The sequence below is a fragment of the Octopus sinensis genome, linkage group LG4, assembly GCF_006345805.1.
Source record: "Octopus sinensis linkage group LG4, ASM634580v1, whole genome shotgun sequence".
Taxonomy (NCBI): domain Eukaryota; kingdom Metazoa; phylum Mollusca; class Cephalopoda; order Octopoda; family Octopodidae; genus Octopus; species Octopus sinensis.
This window is the reverse complement of record NC_043000.1, coordinates 19,106,818-19,126,363: the sequence shown is the minus strand read 5'-3', so window position 1 is coordinate 19,126,363 and position 19,546 is coordinate 19,106,818. Positions and strand designations below refer to the sequence as shown.

Below are 19,546 nucleotides of genomic sequence, written 5' to 3'. Positions count from 1 at the left end.
CTTCTTGAGCGTTATACTAATACATCTGTTTGTTTTGTACACCACCTGTCTTCGTCTTTTGTTTTTTCGTAAACTCTCCCTATATATATATATATATATGTATGTATGTAATTGTATTTGACGCTACATTGAGGGTCTGGATTTTTAGTATATACAATATACAGAGCTTGATTCAGAAAAATCTTTCTACATGACCTACACGCTGTTATGTATGTTGTTTTCCTGCAGATTTTTTACTTGACCAGCGTGTGGGAATTGGTGAAACAAAACTTTTAAATATTTTACCTTACTAATCATACTTTCAGAAAAATAACGATGAATTATGTTATGTATGTATGTGTTATGTTCTAAATATTTATATATTCATATTCACACATTCATTTCTACGCTGCATCATCATCATTCAAACTTTATCGTTACTTTCGACTACTCATCCTAATCATGTGGTTACATGTCTGCTTATGTATATAAGTATATTCGGATTGTATGTGTGTAGATATGTGTTATTTTGCAAGACTTGCCAACTCAATAAATAAGATCACAAAGCCTGTAGATATTCATAACAAATAGGGCCGAACACAGAAGGGACAAAATACTAAGTAGAACTTTTCTTTTTGGGAAGAAAAGGAAAAAAATAAGGGTCGAATTCCGATCAAAAGGGATCGTCAGAAAAAAAAAGTGGGGCCGATCAACAGGGATCGTGTATCACAGAAATGCCAATGTAAAAAGGGGAGAACAGATTAGGTTTGTCCGTGGATAGAAAAGCCTACGGAAAAGACCATGGGAACCTTGGGCAATAGTGTCATGCAAAAAAGAAAAAACACAATACAGTAGTGGCTCTCTTTTTTCCTTTCGTTTTTTTTTCCTTTGGTTCATAGGATTATGCTCAAGCTGGCTAATAAAAACGAAGACGGAGAGCTTCTAATAATGCGAAAAGGAAAGTGAGGTAACGTTCATATTTCAGGCACAAAGACCCATCATCAACAGTGAATAATTACGTAAATTTATATTTTTTCAAACCGTTCGCTTCTCATTATAGGCCATTGTGCCTGAAATATATTATAAAGGCTGCTTAACTTGCCCTTTTTACATTGTAAGACGCTCTCCGTCTTCCTTATTTATTTTATGTTTGTGTCACAATGCTTGAAGCAAACAAGAAAGCCCTCAGATGTTTATATAATCTATGATGAAAGAACAAATAAAATTTCCTTGAATGAAAACCCTGCCCTTATTGCTGAAATTATATGTAATAGTTTTCCTTTCTTTCAATTCACAGCGGCCCTTATTGAAGGAACTATTTTATGTATGCATGGAGGATTATCGCCAGATTTGATTGACTTAAACCAGGTCTGTATCGATCTACTTCAATTGCTATTTAATAAAACTTATCTTCAAATCTAGAAAGCAATAAAAAACTAAAGCGATAACGAAAACTAAAGCTCCTCAAAGTGTTAGAAATAGAAGCTGAATTTCCTCCCAAATCACTCTCTATCGTCTAAAGAAACAAAGATGTAGACAACAACATATTAGATAATACAGTCCTTAATACCCTTAATGGGCGAGAAGATCTCGGATAGGTTATATTTAATCTGATCAATCAGAATTAAACAGGATCTAAAACAACAAAAAAGCGACATTAAACGTAGCAGAATCAGTGCAATGCTCTACGTTCTGAGTTCAAATATAACTGAGGTTGTCTTTACATTTCAGTGCCACAAGGATTGTGAAATATGTAACAGAGTACTTGAGCCTTTTTGACTGACTATAGTATGTATGTATGTATGTATGTATGTATGTATGTATGTATGTATGTATGTATGTATGTATGTATGTATGTGCGTTTGTGTGTATGTATGTATGTATGTATGTATGTATGTATGTATGTATGTATGTATGTATGTATGTATGTATGTATGTATGTATGTATGTATGCTTTTATGTGCGTGTGTCTTTGCGTTTGTGTTAAGTTTATCGCCAGCCACTGCGTGATACATTGTATTGATTTGTTTATGTTTCCGTAACTTTGTGGCTCGGCAAAATGTGACCGATAGAATAAGCACCAGGTTTTTAAAAAATAATGACTTCATTCGATTTGTTCGACTAAACACTTTAAGGCGGTGCCCCAGCATATCCACAATCCAATAACTGAAATGAATAAAAGATAAAGGATAAAAGAGGCAAATTTTGTGTACATGTTGTGTGTGTGTGTGTGTGTGTGTGTGTGGTGTGTGTGTGGTGTGTGTGTGTGTGTGTGTGTGTGTTTGTGTCTGTTTGTCTATGTATTTCTATACATAATTTATATATTGTGCTGGTATGAGATGCATTTTCATAAAATTTCTGAAAGATCCAAGGGTTTGTATCCCAAATAAACTAACTGATGTATCGTCTTCGCTATAAATCAGGTGTGGCAGTTTCATACGAAATTTACATTATACTTTATCTGTTAAATATTTGTTAATTTATTCCTAAAAATAATAATAATGTCTGTTTGTTTTGTTTTTTCTTTTTCAGATCCGAGAAATAGAAAGGCCCCTTGATGTTCCAGATCATGGTTTAGTTTGTGACCTTCTTTGGTCAGATCCTGATGAGGTATATTTAACCCTTCAGCATTTAAACTAGACATATCTGGCCCAAATATTCAACTTGTTTTATGTTAAAACCGGCTAGATCCAATCTCTTACACATACCCTACAATGTCATTCTAAAAATAAATAAGCACATCATTGATATCTTCAATCTTTGAGATAAATTTCGATTCCCAGACCGGGCGTTGTGAGTGTTTATTGAGCGAAAACACCTAAAGCTCCACGAGGCTCCGGCAGGGGATGGTGGTGATCCCTGCTGTACTCTTTCACCACAACTTTCTCTCACTCTTACTTCCTGTTTCTGTTGTACCTGTACTTCAAGGGGCCAGCCTTGTCACTCTCTGTGTCACGCTGAATATCCCCGAGAACTACGTTAAGGGTGCACGTGTCTGTGGAGTGCTCAGCCACTTACACGTTAATTTCACGAGCAGGCTGTTCCGTTGGTCGGATGAACCGGAACCCTCGTCGTCGTAACCGACGGAGTGCTTCCCTTTGAGATAATGCACGATTAATTCAAAGGAATGTTAATAAATAAGCATTGCATTTGACAGAATCATCTGAATGGTAACTGGTTAAGCAGTATTTTACTATAAGAATGGTTTCTGATTTAAGTACAAGGCAACCAATATATTTACAAAGAGGGGATTAGTCGATACCAGCGACTCCAGTACATGACAGATATTTTATATTATTGATTGTGAAAAGATGGATGATAAAGTTTACTTCGACTGGATTTGAACTTAGAATGTAAAAAAAACTGGAAGATATGCGTCAAAGGATTTTGCCCGATGCGATAAAGAGTCTGCTATTTAACTGCCTACGTGGTATATACTCTCCCTTTAATGGATAATGAACAAACGATATTTTTCTTAAATAATGATGACATACAGTTTTAAAGCAATCCTTAAATCCTTAAAAATCTTTCAGTCCGAAAGCTGGGGCCATGCTGGGGCACCACCGTTGAATGAGCTACACTAGTATGTGAAACCACCTCTGATACGTGGCACTTGGTCAACAAGGGAGTTCGACGCTGTTTCTCGTATCTGTGTTTCCTGCCGAAAGGTAGGTTCATCCGGAACCCCTGAGAAGAAGAGATCCAGTTTAGTTTTAAAGAAACCCACATCCACACCATGCATGTCTCTCAGGCATTTAGGAAGGATATTGAAGTGCTGTGGTGCCCTGAAACCCACGATTTTTTTTCAGGCACTATATTATATAGTGTCTCGATTCCGCCGAGGTCGACTTTGCCTTTCATCCTTTCGGGGTCGATAAATAAAGTACCAGTTGCATACTGAGGTTGATCTAATCGACTAGCTCCCTACCCCAAAACATTTCGTGCTTGTGCCTAGAGCAGAAAAGATTATATATTTTTTCAAAGAATGGGTGTAGGGATATATGCGTTTTATAAGACTTTTTTTTTAACAATGACTGTATAGAAAACGGCCAGAATGTGATTTTGTTTGTAACAACTTCAACAGTATTCAGAAACACATTAATTATGTCTTCGTATTGTTTTATCAACATTGTATCATATCATTAGACAAAGTGTTTTAACTCTGTTTGCATGTTTGCTCTTCTAGAAAACGGACAACCGGCCATCTTGGAAGGTTTGTCTACAATATATACATACACTAGTGTTCAGTTGAAGATTTATTTAGCATACAGTCAATGCTACAGAAATTCAGATAATGACTACTTGTCATTTAGTGATTACATTTTACGTGAGTAGCGATTTATTCTCGAATGGGACAAGCTGCAATGCAAGTAGCTCACCTGAAACATCACACCATTATACTTTCCCTGAAGCGAAGTGAAGAGTGTTTGTTCTCACGCTAGAACTAACTGATTGAAAGTAAATACATTAATACTATAGTATCTTAGTTGCCATGCTCAACTAAGTGATTTTTTTTTCTCGTGTGTATTTAGGGTTCTGTCAACGTATGACAGGAAACGATAAACTGGTTCAAGGCTGATGAATATTTCTCGACTTCTATCGATGTATTTCCGTTAATAGATGAAGAGATGTGAGGTTTTGGTTTACAATTCTATTGATTTCTGAAAAGAAAATTCAGTCAATGGCAAAAACAAAAAGCAAATTCCGAAAGCAATGGAAACGTATTTCTAATTAAAATATGATTCGATTACTTCATAGTTAAAAATGTTGCCACCGATAACGGATTAGTTAACAGCTATGACGTTAAATTTTAAAAGGTTACATAAAATTATAGTTCCAAAATAAACAACTCTCTTTACTCTTTTACTCTTTTACTTGTTTCAGTCATTTGACTGCGTCCATGCTGGAGAACCGCCTTTAATCGAGCAACTCGACCCCGGGACTTATTCTTTTGTAAGCCCAGTACTTATTCAATCGGTCTCTTTTGCCGAACCGCTAAGTTACGGGGACATAAACACACCAGCATCGGTTGTCAAGCAATGCTAGGGGGACAAACACAGACACACAAAACACACACACATATATATATATATATATATATATATATATATATATATATATATATACGACAGGCTTCTTTCAGTTTCCGTCTACCAAATCCACTCACAAGGCTTTGGTCGGCCCGGGGCTATAGCAGAAGACACTTGCCCAGGTGCCACGCAGTGGGACTGAACCCGGAACCATGAGGTTGGTAAACAAGCTACTTACCACACAGCCACTGAAAGATTTTTTTCTTGTAATGATTGAATTTTTAAATTTTATTTTTACCATCTCCCCTTTCCTTTCTTTCTTAATACTTTTTCCTCTTCACGTAATCTCTTTAAGGATATCGCTGGTTGGGGTGAGAACGATCGCGGAGTTTCCTTTACCTTTGGAGGAGACGTTGTTCGGGAATATTTAAAGAAGCTTGATTGCAGTTTAATGGTTCGTGCGCACCAGGTAAATATTTCGAAATTTCTGGGAATGCATAGTTTCTCTTCCATCGATAGATTTACATACCTTTTACTTGTAACAGGGAGGCGCAATGGCCCAGTGGTTAGGGCAGCGGACTCGCGGTCATAAGATCGCGGTTTCGATTCCCAGACCGGGCGTTGTGAGTGTTTATTGAACGAAAACACCTAAGAGCTCCACGAGGCTCCGGCAGGGGATGGTGGTGATCCCTGCTGTACTCTTTCACCAAAACTTTCTCTCACTCTTACTTCCTGTTTCTGTTGTACCTGTATTTCAAGGGGCCGGCCTTGTCACTCTCCGTGTCACGCTGAATATCCCCGAGAACTACGTTAAGGGTACACGTGTCTGTGGAGTGCTCAGCCACTTACACGTTAATTTCACGAGCAGGCTGTTCCGTTGATTCGGATCAACCGGAACCCTCATCGTCGTAACCGACGGAGTGCTTCCCACTTGTGACAGTCATTAGGCTTCGGCCATGCTGGGGCAACACCTTGAAGAATTTTTAGCCGAATGTATCTGCACCAATAATTATTTTTAAACCGGGTACTTATTATATCGGTCTGTTTTGCCGAACCGCTAAGTTACAGGGCCTTTGAACACACCAACATCAGTTGTCAAGCGGTGGTAGGACAAACACAAGCATAAAGGCACACACACATACACACATACATGCATACATACATACATGCATACATACATACATACATACATACATACATACATACATATATTTATTTATTTATATATATATATATATATATATACAGGGTGTCCCACAAAAATGTATACACATAGTGGTTCGGCAAAAGAGAACGATAGAATAAGTACTAGGCTTACAAAGAATAACAAATTTACAATTATTTAAGGTGTGTATACATTTTTTGGGGACACCCTGTATATATATATATATATATATATATATACATACACAGTTATATATATATATATATATACTGCGGGTTTCTTTCAGTTTTCGTATACCAAATACATTCACAAGGCTTGGGTCCGCTCGAGGTTATAGTAGAAATACTTGCCCAGAGTGCTACTCAGTGGGACTGAACTCAAAACCATTTGTTTGAGAAACAAGCTTCATACCACACAGCCACACTTGATAGTATTAAAGTTTTAAACTAAAGTGCCAGTAAAACATAATGCTGATAGAGTTTAAAAGATAAACCTTGAAATTAGAACTTAAAATTTAATATTAATATTACTATGAGATAACATGTGGATTTTAGTTGTCATGGCATTCATAAATACATAAAAATCCATTATATACATTAGATAATCGTAGACAGTTGTTATGTTTATATATACTATGCATGTATATATGTATGTTTATGTGTGTATGTATGTATGTATGTATGTATGTGTATATGTATATATGTATGTATATATATATATATATCTATTTATATATATATATATATATATATATATATATGTATATATGCATGCATATGTGTATGTATGTGTTATGTATGTATGTCTGTCTCTCTGGCTGTCTTGTATGCATGTATGTATGTATGTATGTTGACACGTATGTGTACATGTATATATGAACAGATATATCCACATACATATGGTGCAGGCATGGATGTCATTGCATATGCAGACCTTATTACATGTTAAACTTTAAGAATGTTTTGTATACCTTGCCAGTACCTTCAACAGCTTGTAACTGTAATCTTCTGATCAGGCATGATTTCCACCCCTATTTTTGAGAGTACCAACTCTCAAGATTGGTACTGAGACAAATATGCAAGTGCTCCAATGAAATTGCTAGAAATCTAAAGTTATAACCTTGATAGAGTAATAGAGATTTCTTAACATTATGTTGCCAGTTGCTGAGCAACTGATTTCAACTACTGCCTATAGTTTCTTTCTTCTGTCTCAGATCCTAATTCTTTTCTACTCTAGGCACAAGGCCTGAAATTTTTGGAGAGGGGGCCAGTCGATTAGATCGACCCTAGTACGTAACTGGTAATTAATTTATTGACCCCGAAAGGATGAAAGGCAAAGTTGACTTCAGTGGAATTTGAACTCAGAACGTAGCCACAGACGAAATACCGCTAAGCATTTTGCCCAGCATGCTAATGATTCTACTAGCTTGCCGCCTTTGTCCTAGATCATAATTGTTTGGTCTGATGTACTTGACTGGAATATTCCAGTAGTATTCTTTTGAATTATGTGTAATTATGACTTTCAAGTCACTATAGATTTTAATTTTTCTCATTTCAAAATTATTTTTTCATTATATTCCCTTATGTAGTCATGACATCATGTATCATATTCAGATAATACAAAAGAAAATTTTTTGAGTAATGCCTACTTAAGATGTGGCGGTCATTTAAAGTGTTTATTCCATCAAACCTATATTAATTGTCACATTTAGGACATTTGCATTCATCCCTATCTCTTTTGTGCATCAGGTATTTGTGGCTGTTTGCTGCACCTGTTTTGCAAAAGCATGTACATACGTATATATATATATATATATATATATATATGTATATATGCATGCATATGTGTATGTATGTGTTTATGTATGTATGTCTGTCTCTCTGGCTGTCTTGTATGCATGTATGTATGTATGTTGACACGTATGTGTACATGTATATATGAACAGATATATCCACATACATATGGTGCAGCATGGATGTCATTGCATATGCAGACCTTATTACATGCTAAACTTTAAGAATGTTTTGTATACCTTGCCAGTACCTTCAACAGCTTGTAACTGTAATCTTCTGATCAGGCATGATTTCCACCCCTATTTTTGAGAGTACCAACTCTCAAGATTGGTACTGAGACAAATATGCAAGTGCTCCAATGAAATTGCTAGAAATCTAAAGTTATAACCTTGATAGAGTAATAGAGATTTCTTAACATTATGTTGCCAATTGCTGAGCAACTGATTTCAACTACTGCCTATAGTTTCTTCTTCTGTCTCAGATCCTAATTCTTTCTACTCTAGGCACAAGGCCTGAAATTTTTGGAGAGGGGGCCAGTCGATTAGATCGACCCTAGTACGTAACTGGTAATTAATTTATTGACCCCGAAAGGATGAAAGGCAAAGTTGACTTCAGTGGAATTTGAACTCAGAACGTAGCCACAGACGAAATACCGCTAAGCATTTTGCCCAGCATGCTAATGATTCTACTAGCTTGCCGCCTTTGTCCTAGATCATAATTGTTTGGTCTGATGTACTTGACTGGAATATTCCAGTAGTATTCTTTTGAATTATGTGTAATATGACTTTCAAGTCACTATAGATTTTAATTTTTCTCATTTCAAAATTATTTTTCATTATATTCCCTTATGTAGTCATGACATCATGTATCATATTCAGATAATACAAAAGAAAATTTTTTGAGTAATGCCTACTTAAGATGTGGCGGTCATTTAAAGTGTTTATTCCATCAAACCTATATTAATTGTCACATTTAGGACATTTGCATTCATCCCTATCTCTTTTGTGCATCAGGTATTTTGTGGCTGTTTGCTGCACCTGTTTTGCAATACAAAATGGGACAAGAATGCAAAGCATCCGGACAATTAGGTGATACAAAAGGGGACAACAAAACATCCAGATACACGATACAAAAAAACGGATGAGTCATTCGAAGCTTTTATCTTCAGTCAAGAACTGGATCATCCTTGCAATTTCGGCTGATTAATCTTGAGATTGCTCCAATCTGGCCAGCCCCAAGGAAAAACTAAGCTAAGAGCATTAGATTCCTTGGAAGTGTGCACATGTGTGTATGTATGTATTTATGTATATGTATGTATGTACATGAATGTAAAATATTAGTGTCACTTTACCCTGTTGTACATGTATATTTGATCAATATGTACCTTTTTTTTATAATACTAGGTTGTGGAAGATGGATATCAATTCTTTGAAAAGAGGAAGGTAAGACATTTTAATTTATTTATGACTATTGTCCTTTAGTCTATACAATAAATTAGAAAGAAAAGAAAAAAACATAAAGCTTTTTTTCTTTAAGTCTTGTCAGCATTATATTATTGTTTCATTATTCCTTAGCACCAAGTCAACCCTGATTGAGCAGACATATTATGTACTATGGTCAAAACTTGAACACTTTTACCATTCCCTTCTTTGCATACTCAAGACTGCAGTGTCCAATGAGTGATTTGAGAGTGATTTCACTGCTATTTCTAGCAGGTCAATTGAAAATGTAGAGGCTAAATTATTAGATATTTGTCCTTACTATCTAAATCGTTGCTGTACATGTATACAGTTGATGAGGATGAGGATGATGGTGGTGATGATGATGATGATAATGAGGAGGAGGAGGAGGTCAACGACGACAGTGACGATGACAATGACCTCAGCAATGACGATGATGACCTCATAAGTACCCAAGTATAAAATAGCAACACTAATGAAAGGTAGAAAGCTGACCACTAAAGATTTAATAAAAGCAGGTAGGAACGCCGACAACATCTGCTTAAATTAAATACATACAGCAAGCAAGGTAATTACAAAGTTAAGCAGGTATTCCCCCAAATCTACTCATACAGGAATATAAAAAAAACTCAAAGTAGGAAAACAAACAGACGAAAGAAAGAGAAAACTTTGAAATCAATATCAAAACACCACACCTGAAAAAAATAAAGTATCTGAAATCAAAGAACGTTTTATAGAGAGGTCCTTGCTAAGTTATAAATAATCCATTTGTATAAAAAGTGCCAACAGTTGTTTGAACAAGACAAATAGTTTGACTTCAAGCCAAGCATTTTTTTTTTATAGAAAACTTGGGAATATTAAAATAGAAAACAATACAGCACCTACCACAAGATCATCATCATCATCATCATCATCATCATTTAACGTCCGCTTTCCATGCTAGCATGGGTTGGACGGTTCAACTGGGGTCTGGGGAGCCCGAAAGCTGCACCAGTCCAGTCAGATCTGGCAGTGTTTCTACAGCTGGATGCCCTTCCTAACGCCAACCACTCCGAGAGTGTAGTGGGTGATTTTATGTGCCACCGACACAGGTGCCAGACGAGGCTGGCAAACGGCCACGCTCGGATGGTGTTTTTTATGTGCCACCGACACAGGTGCCAGACGAGGCTGGCAGACGGCCACGCTCGGATGGTGTTTTTATGTGCCACCGACACAGGTGCCAGACGAGGCTGGCAAACGGCCACGCTCGGATGGTGTTTTTATGTGCCACCGACACAGGTGCCAGATGAGGCTGGCAAACGGCCACGATCGGATGGTGCTTGTTACGTGCCCACAGCACGGAGGCCAGTCGATGCGGTACTGGCTACGGCCACGTTCGGATGGTTTTCTTATGTGCCACGTGCCACCGGCACTGGTACCACCGGCACTGGTACCACAAAGATACAAATTCCATTGATGTTCATAAGAATTCTTAAGAAACTTTAATACAACGATGTGTGTGTGTGTGTGTATGCACATGCATGCATGTGTGTATTTCTATCTATTTATCTACCAATCTTTCTCTCTACATATATAAAACATTTACATACAGATATATATGAGTATGTTTGTGGGCTAAATGGAATCATTTGCATATATACATACAGACATGCATACATACATACATATATATATAAATAAATAAATGAATATATACACACACACACACGTATATATATATATTATATATATATGTGTGTATATAAATATACATACATAGAGAGAGAGAGAAAGAGATACACACATACACATATATGTGTGTGTATATATATATATATATATATATATATATATATATATATATATATTATGTATATAATCAAAAGGGTAATAATATAGATTACTACCAGTAGCCCAGCACAAAGGACGAATTAATCATTAGACAAAATATTATTCATATAGAAAAATATTATTCATATAGAAATATAATTAAGGGCTCCTAAATAAGGATGCCAAGTGGTCTAATGAGCTGCGCATCTCGATTTAACTTAGGTGTCTCGCTGATGAAACCGGCCTTAGCAAACATATTCTGTCTGTTTTGCTAGAAAGCAGTAGAAACTGATCAGTCCGGGATGTATCGTTATTGGTAAATGTTTTTGATTTTCACTCTCGATAAATTTATCCCTTTTTTGTGTCCCTAGCACTTGGCATCCTTATTTAGGAGCCCTTAATTATATTTCTATATTTATGTGTATATATATATATATATATATATATACATATATATATATATATAGAGAGAGAGAGAGAGAGAGAGAGAGGTATGTAAACAGAGAAATACAATAAATACAGGCCAACAAATCTTTAAGAGCCAATGAAGTAAACGGACTAAATATCATCATCGTCATCATCATCGTTTAACGTCCGTTCTCCATGCTAGCATGGGTTGGATGGTTCAACCGGGGATCTGGGAAGCCAGAAGGCTGCACCAGGCTCCGGTCTTATCTGGCAATGTTTCTACAGCTGGATGCCCTTCCTAACGCCAACCACTCCGTGAGTGTAGTGGGTGCTTTTTACGTGCCACCTGCACTGGTGCCAGGTGAGGCTGGCATCGGCCATGGTCGGATTGGTGCATTTTACGTGCCACATATATACATGTATCAAAGAAAAGTTTGAAAAAGAATATTGTAGGTGCATTAATTCTGTACACAGAATTAATGTATCATACAGAACTAACTCCACAAAATATACAAAATGAGCGTCACTACAGCAACTCTTCAACAAATAAGTTATAGTAAAATGTTCTCAAGTATATGCAAAACAGATTTGCAAGATGAGACAGAAAATCTAGAAGATAAAATCTGCTTTCAGAATATACTATTTAGAACACACAATTAAAATATAACAGAAAGACTGTATTTACCATGAGTACAAGGAGGCAGTACATAAAAAACTATTATAAATGTCCATAGTAATACAACTAAAATATCTAATAAAGAACGATGGAAAACTAATAGAAATATCTGTGGAAGAGAAACAAAAGAAAATACTATTTTTATCTTCAAAGAATTCGGTAGATACAAAGTAAGAGAGAAATCATAATAGAATAAATAGGAAAATTTAATAGAAACAGAAAAAAATATGAAAAAAAAAAAATGATTTCACAAAAGCAATTATTCTTGAAGATTGATGCAAAACTTATTAAACAAAGAAAAAGTGAATAACCTCAGGAAACAATAACTAAATGCAACCAATAACTAGTTTGTTCAGATCCAAACCTAAACACTGGTTAACCTAATCAGTTGTTTGTGCCTGATTTGACAAAGTAGCCAAGGGTGTGTGAGGAGAAAGTGGTCTGATCCCCATAGAGTTTGTCATCTCTTACCTGAAACCAGCCCAAAATAGACAAAGAAAATACAATAATAGAAATAGCCACCTTAATAATTTTATACATATATGCAATAGGCGCAGGAGTGGCTGTGTGGTAAGTAGCTTGCTAATCAACCACATGGTTGAGGGTTCAGTCCCACTGCATGGCATCTTGGGCGAGTGTCTTCTGCTATAGCCCCAGGCCGACCGATGCCTTGTGAGTGGATTTAGTAGACAGAAACTGAAAGAAGCCTGTCGTATATATGTATGTATATATATATATATATATATATATGTGTGTGTGTGTGTGTGTGTGTGTGTGTGTGTATGTGTTTGTGTGTCTGTGTTTGTCCCCCTAGCATCGCTTGACAACCGATGCTGGTGTATTTATGTCCCCGAGACTTAGCAGTTCGGCAAAAGAGACCGATAGAATAAGTACTGGGTTTACAAAGAATAAGTCCCGGGGTCGATTTGCTCGACTAAAAGGCGGTGCTCCAGCATGGCTGCAGTCAAATGACTGAAACAAGTAAAAGAGTAAAAGAGTAAAGAGTAAAATGTTTAGTTTTTTTGTCTTTTACATGTTTCAGTCATTTTGACTGCAGCCATGCTGGAGCACCACCTTAAAGGGTTTAGTTGAACAAAATGACCACAGGACTTATTCTTTGTTAGCCTAGTACTTATCCTATTGATCTCATTTGCCAAACCACTAAGTTACAGAGACATAAACATACCAACATCAGTTGACAAGCGATGATGAAGGACAAACACAGACACAAAGACACATACACATAACTATATATACATATATGACAGTCTTCTTTCAGTTTCTGTCTACCAAATCCACTCACAAGGCTTTGGTCTGCCCAAGGCTATAGAAAAGGACACTTGGCCAAGGTGCCACAAAGTGGAATAAAGTCATGCACTCAAACAGTTGACATTTTATTAATATTATTATTATTATTATTATTACTGTTGTTGCTGTTGTTGTTGGTGTTGTTATGATTATAATTATAATTATTATTATTTCTAAACCACATAGTTATGCTTGGAAATACAAACTATGTACGATGTTATAAACACTGGATGGAAGCACTCCGTCGGTTACGACGATGAGGGTTCCGGTTGATCCGAATCAACGGAACAGCCTGCTCGTGAAATTAACGTGTAAGTGGCTGAGCACTCCACAGGCACGTGCACCCTTAACGTAGTTCCCGGGGATATTCAGCGTGACACAGAGAGTGACAAGGCCGGCCCCTTGAAATACAGGTACAACAGAAGCAGGAAGTAAGAGTGAGAGAAAGTTGTGGTGAAAGAGTACAGCAGGGATCACCACCATCCCCTGCTGGAGCCTCGTGGAGCTTTTAGGTGTTTTCGCTCAATAAACACTCACAACACCCAGTCTGGGAATTGAAACCGCGATCCTATGACTGCGAGTCCGCTGCCCTAACCACTAGGCCATTGCGCCTCCACTATAAACACTATACTCTCCAACAAGTTAGGTGCTCATTTAGAAAACAAATATCTCTTACTGGAGGAAGGAAGAAATGTATTGGAATGGATGTATAGTACAGATGTGAACTAGTAGCTTCTTTTAGATAAATATGAATGAGTGAATAAAGAAACAAGTAAACAGACAAATAACTCTAACCATGTCAGTGATTAGTAGACTATGCCATTTAAACCTTTCAATAACATACCACTTCTGACTTTAAGATACTGGCATCATAGTATATACAAGCAAAACGCCCCCTGTCCAATGGACGGTGCTGAGTTGTCAAACATTTAAACCAAATTTTCTCAAAACAACTTGTCCGACCGTCCCATAGGCCTCCCCTCTGAGAAACACTGATTTAACCTAAATTTGAGACACCAGCAAAAGAAGAAATAAAGATAGACTTTTTTCTATTCCAAAGAAAAACGATTTTATTCACTTTATCAATCGCATTCTCACCTGGAATTAATTTTTGTAATTTTTTCAAGACTTACACATGCCCTGATACCGTTGGTATCTACATATCAAATTTGAGCGCAATTGGATAGAGGATGTCCGAGATCCTTGAACACACACACAGACAGAAAGAACAGATTTTATATAATAGACTAAGGCAATACAGAAATCATATCATGTTGAAGTGGGGAAATCTTCAATAATTTTGTAAGATAATAGCTTCTAACTTAACCATAAAGTTTCATTAGGGGGACAGTGCATTTGTTTTAGATAACCCCAATGCTTGAGTGATACTTAGGCGAGCTGGCAGAACTGTTAGCACGCCAGGTGAAATGCGTAGCCGTATTTCATCTGTCGCTACTTTCTGAGTTCAAATTCCGCCGAGGTCGACTTTGCCTTTCATCCTTTCTGGGTCGATAAATTAAGTACCAGTTACACACTGGGGTCGATGTAATCGACTTATTCCCTTTGTCTGTCCTTGTTTGTCCCCTTGTGGGTAGTAAAGAAATAGATACTTATTTCATCTTGCTCAAAATAGAAGAACAGTAAACTTAACTTTAACAAGGTTCAATCTTAGAACCTGCTTGTTTTAGCAGGTTTTCATTTATAGAAGTTACTGCTATCTACATAGATTCAGTAATGATATCAAAATGTAAATCAGATTCAGCAAATGTGGCAAAGCTACTTCTAAGAAGAGAAAAATTCATTAAAATTCAAAGTATTAAGGTACATTTAACCCTTTAGCATTTAAACCGGCCATATCCGGCCAAAAGTACTCTGCCTGTTATATGGTCAAACTGGCCAGATCTGGTCTCTCACACCAACCCTACAATATCGTTTGAAAAATTAACAGCTACCTCACCATAATCTCATAGCTACAAGATTAATGCATGATTAGTTCAAGGCAATGTGGATGAAAAAGCATTAACTTTGGCAGAATAATGCGAACACTAAAGGGTTAAATGCAGTACAATTAGAAAACTAGACCAGAACCACATTAAAAACAAGTAAAACTGATAAGATAGCATATATTGTAATAAGTATTTGAAGTATATATAATAACAGTGAAAGAGAAAATTAGGAAAGCATTTGACTGATGAATAGTATAGAAGTATCAGACGGAGATTAAACCTCAAACTCAAGGTCAGACATAAGATAATAGATAGAAATGCACAAGGTGTGGCAATGATAAATGATATGGAATAAATTGGAAGTTAAATGAAAGCTTTAGACTGGGAAATTAGGAAACAAGCTGATATAAATAGGTTACTCTTTTACTTGTTTCAGTCATCTGACTGCGGCCATGCTGGAACACCGCCTTTAATCAAGCAACTCGACCCCGGGACTTATTCTTTTGTAAGCCCAGTACTTATTCTATCGGTGTCTTTTGCCGAACCGCTAAGTAACGGAGACATAAACACACCAGCATCGGTTGTCAAGCAATGCTAGGGGGACAAACACAGACACACACATACATATATATATATACATATATACGACAGGCTTCTTTCACTTTCCGTCTACCAAATCCACTCACAAGGCTTTGGTCGGCCCGAGGCTAAAGTAGAAGACACTTGCCCAAGGTGCCACGCAGTGGGACTGAACCCGGGACCATGTGGTTGGTAAACAAGCTACTTACCACACAGGTTACAGTTAGAATACTTGCAGAGGAGAAAAGGGTTTGAGACAAATGATAGTAGTTTGGAAAAAAATAAAATACTTTGAAGAGGGTAAAGTGAATATTAAAAAAATAAAAAATAAAATCTCTCACTCTCTCTCTCTCTCTCTCTCTCTCTCTCTCTCTCTTTCTAAGTAAACATATATATATAACTAGCAGTATTGCCCGGCGTTGCTCGGGTTTGTAAGGGAAATAACTATATAAGCATTTTTAGAGAGTTATAGCCAAAAAATAGCAAAAAATGCATTAAAAATGGAAAAAAAATTATGGTAAATTTTTTTTTAAATCGTTGACTCATCGTAGACATTTTTAGAGAGTTACTTCCCTTATATAATAGCGAAAAAAATGCATTAAAATGGAAAAAAATGATGGTAAATTTTTTTTTAAATCGTTGACTCATCGTAGACATTTTTAGAGAGTTACTTCCCTTATATAATAGCGAAATAAATGCATTAAAATGGAAAAAAATGATGGTAAATTTTTTTGTAAATCGTAGACTCATCGTAGACGCATGCTAATACCCAGAAGGGCTCGATATGAATCACGACTATAAGATACCCGGTTTTGGTTAAACTGCACCACAAAATGTGGGAGTAGTTAGAAATCTAAATCGTAGGAGACAGACACACAACCTTACTTTTATATATAAAGATATGTACATCATCATCATCATCATCCATAAATAATATGGGTGGCTTATTAGCAATTTAACAACCTAAAGGCAAATTTATAGACATGACTAGAGTGACATAGAGTACAAAGTGATACCGGCACTGCTAGAAATAAGAGTCAAACTGACTCATTAGCCACAAGAACACTATCTTGATAAGCTGACACAGGCGACAAAGCTTATTTCTAGCAATGCCAGTACCAGTTTGTACCCCCTGTCACTTTACTGACATCTATGAATTTACCTTTGGGTTGTTAATTTATCAATGAGCCACCCATATAATTTATAGTTTTGAAATCAGAACAGGGTTTTCAATGGTTTTTCTTCTAAGTTGACAAGGTGGGTTGACTTTAACCCTAGATATGGGTAAGAGCCACTGATGAGAATTAAGATGCCCGGCATCAAAATTCAAAATCACCGGTGATATGGCTGTGTCTGCGACTACGGGAAGCTTTGTCGCTCTTTTCAGCTTATTAACATAATAACGTGACTAATGAGTCGGTTTGATGCTTATTTCTAGCAATGCCAGTGCCATCTTGTACCCCTCTGTCATTTTAGTGATATATATATATAATATATATATATATATATATATACTCTTTTACTCTTTTACTTGTTTCAGTCATTTGACTGTGGCGATGCTGGAGCACTGCCTTTATAGTCGATGCTGGGGGACAAACAGACACACAAACATAAACACTCACATAAACACACACACACACAAACACACACACACACGCACATATATATGTACGATGGGCTTTTTCCAGTTTCTGTCTACCAAATCCACTCACAAGGCTTTGGTCGGCCCGGGGCTATAGCAGAAGATGGAAACTGAAAGAAGCTCATCGTATATATGTATATATATATATATATATATATATATATATATAATATATATATATATGTCTGTGTGTGTGGTGTGTGTGTGTGTGTGTGTGCTTGTGTTTGTCCCCCCCAACATTGCTTGACAACAAATGCTGGTGTGTTTATGTCCCTGTAACTTAGCGGTTCAGCAAAAAAGGCCGATAGAATAAGTACTAGGCTTACAAAGAATAAGTCCTGCTCAAATAAAGTAGTGCTCCAGCATGGCCGCAGTCAGATGACTGAAACAAGTAAAAGAGTAAATGTAAATATATATATATTATATATATATATATATATATATATATATATGTATATATATATATATGTATGTATATATATAAGAGAACTGGGCTCACAATCATGAGGTAGTGAGTTCGATTCCTAGACTGGGCTGTATGTTGTGTTCTTGAGCAAGACACTCTATTTTATGTTGCTCCAGTTCCCTTAGCTGTAGAAATGAGTTACTACATCACTTGTTCCAAGCTGTACTGACCTTTGCCTTTCCCTTTGGGTGACATTTGTGGCATGGAGAGGGAAGGTTGGTATGCGTAGATGACCGCTGATCTTCCATAAAGCATCTTGCCCAGACTTGTACTTCGGAGGGGAACTTTCTAGGTGCAACCACATGGTCATTCATGACTGGAGGGGGGGGGGGCTTCACTTCATATATTTATATAGGTATGTTGATGCAAATAGGTAAAATAGAACTCAAAATATGAGTATATGTATAATATTTTTATGAATATTCAGCAGAAGTAACCGAGTGATTTCAGGTCCAAGAGTTTCTTGCATTGGCACTTGTCAAACAAGTGACAAGTAGTGTCAATGCATGAGACTCTTCTTGAGTCACTCTGTTGCTTCTGTTAAATATTAATATATATATATATATGTATATATATATAGACATATATATATATATCACGTGATCACGTGACCGACCAGACCATCAGATGTTGTTAAACATCGCTGGTCACAATGCGTTCGCATTGTTTTAGCCTTCGAATGACGCCATCCCACTGGCTAAGTGAGCAGGCCAACAGAAGAAAGAGTGGGAGAAAGAGTGGTGAAAGAGTACAGCAGGGATCACCACTCCCTGCCGGAGCCTCGTGGAGCTTTTTTAGGTGTTTTCGCTCAATAAACACTCACAACGCCCGGTCTGGGAATCGAAACCGCGATCCTGCGACCGCGAGTCCGCTGCCCTGACCACTAGACCATTGCGCCTCCACACACACACACACACACACACCACACACACACACATATATATATATATATATATATCTATATATATATATATATATATATATATATATATATATATATATGTCTGTGTGTGTGGTGTGTGTATGTATGCATATATAATGTAAAAAGCATTGGTGATGGTGTAACATAAAAAGCACCCAGTACACTCTGTAAAGTGATTGGTTTTAGGAAGGGCATCCAACTGTAGAAACCAAACCAAAACAGATTAAGGAACTTAGTGCAGTCCCTGGCCTTGCCAGCTCTTGTCAAGCCATCCAACACATGCCAGTGTGGAAGATAGATGTTAAATTATGATGATGATGATGATGATGATGATGATGGTGATGATGGTGATGATGGTGATGA

General features: G+C 36.8%; 1 protein-coding gene across 1 annotated transcript in view; it reads left to right on the top strand.

Moving 5' to 3' along the window:
* Positions 1–19,546, top strand: part of LOC115210769 (serine/threonine-protein phosphatase PP1) — a 32,686-nt gene that overhangs the window by 10,355 nt on the left and 2,785 nt on the right. Inside the window, exons 4-7 of the mRNA XM_029779488.2 lie at positions 1,277–1,347; positions 2,512–2,589; positions 5,365–5,478; positions 9,371–9,409. Coding sequence (XP_029635348.1) covers positions 1,277–1,347; positions 2,512–2,589; positions 5,365–5,478; positions 9,371–9,409 — 302 coding nt within the window. The remainder of the gene's footprint in view (positions 1–1,276; positions 1,348–2,511; positions 2,590–5,364; positions 5,479–9,370; positions 9,410–19,546) is intronic.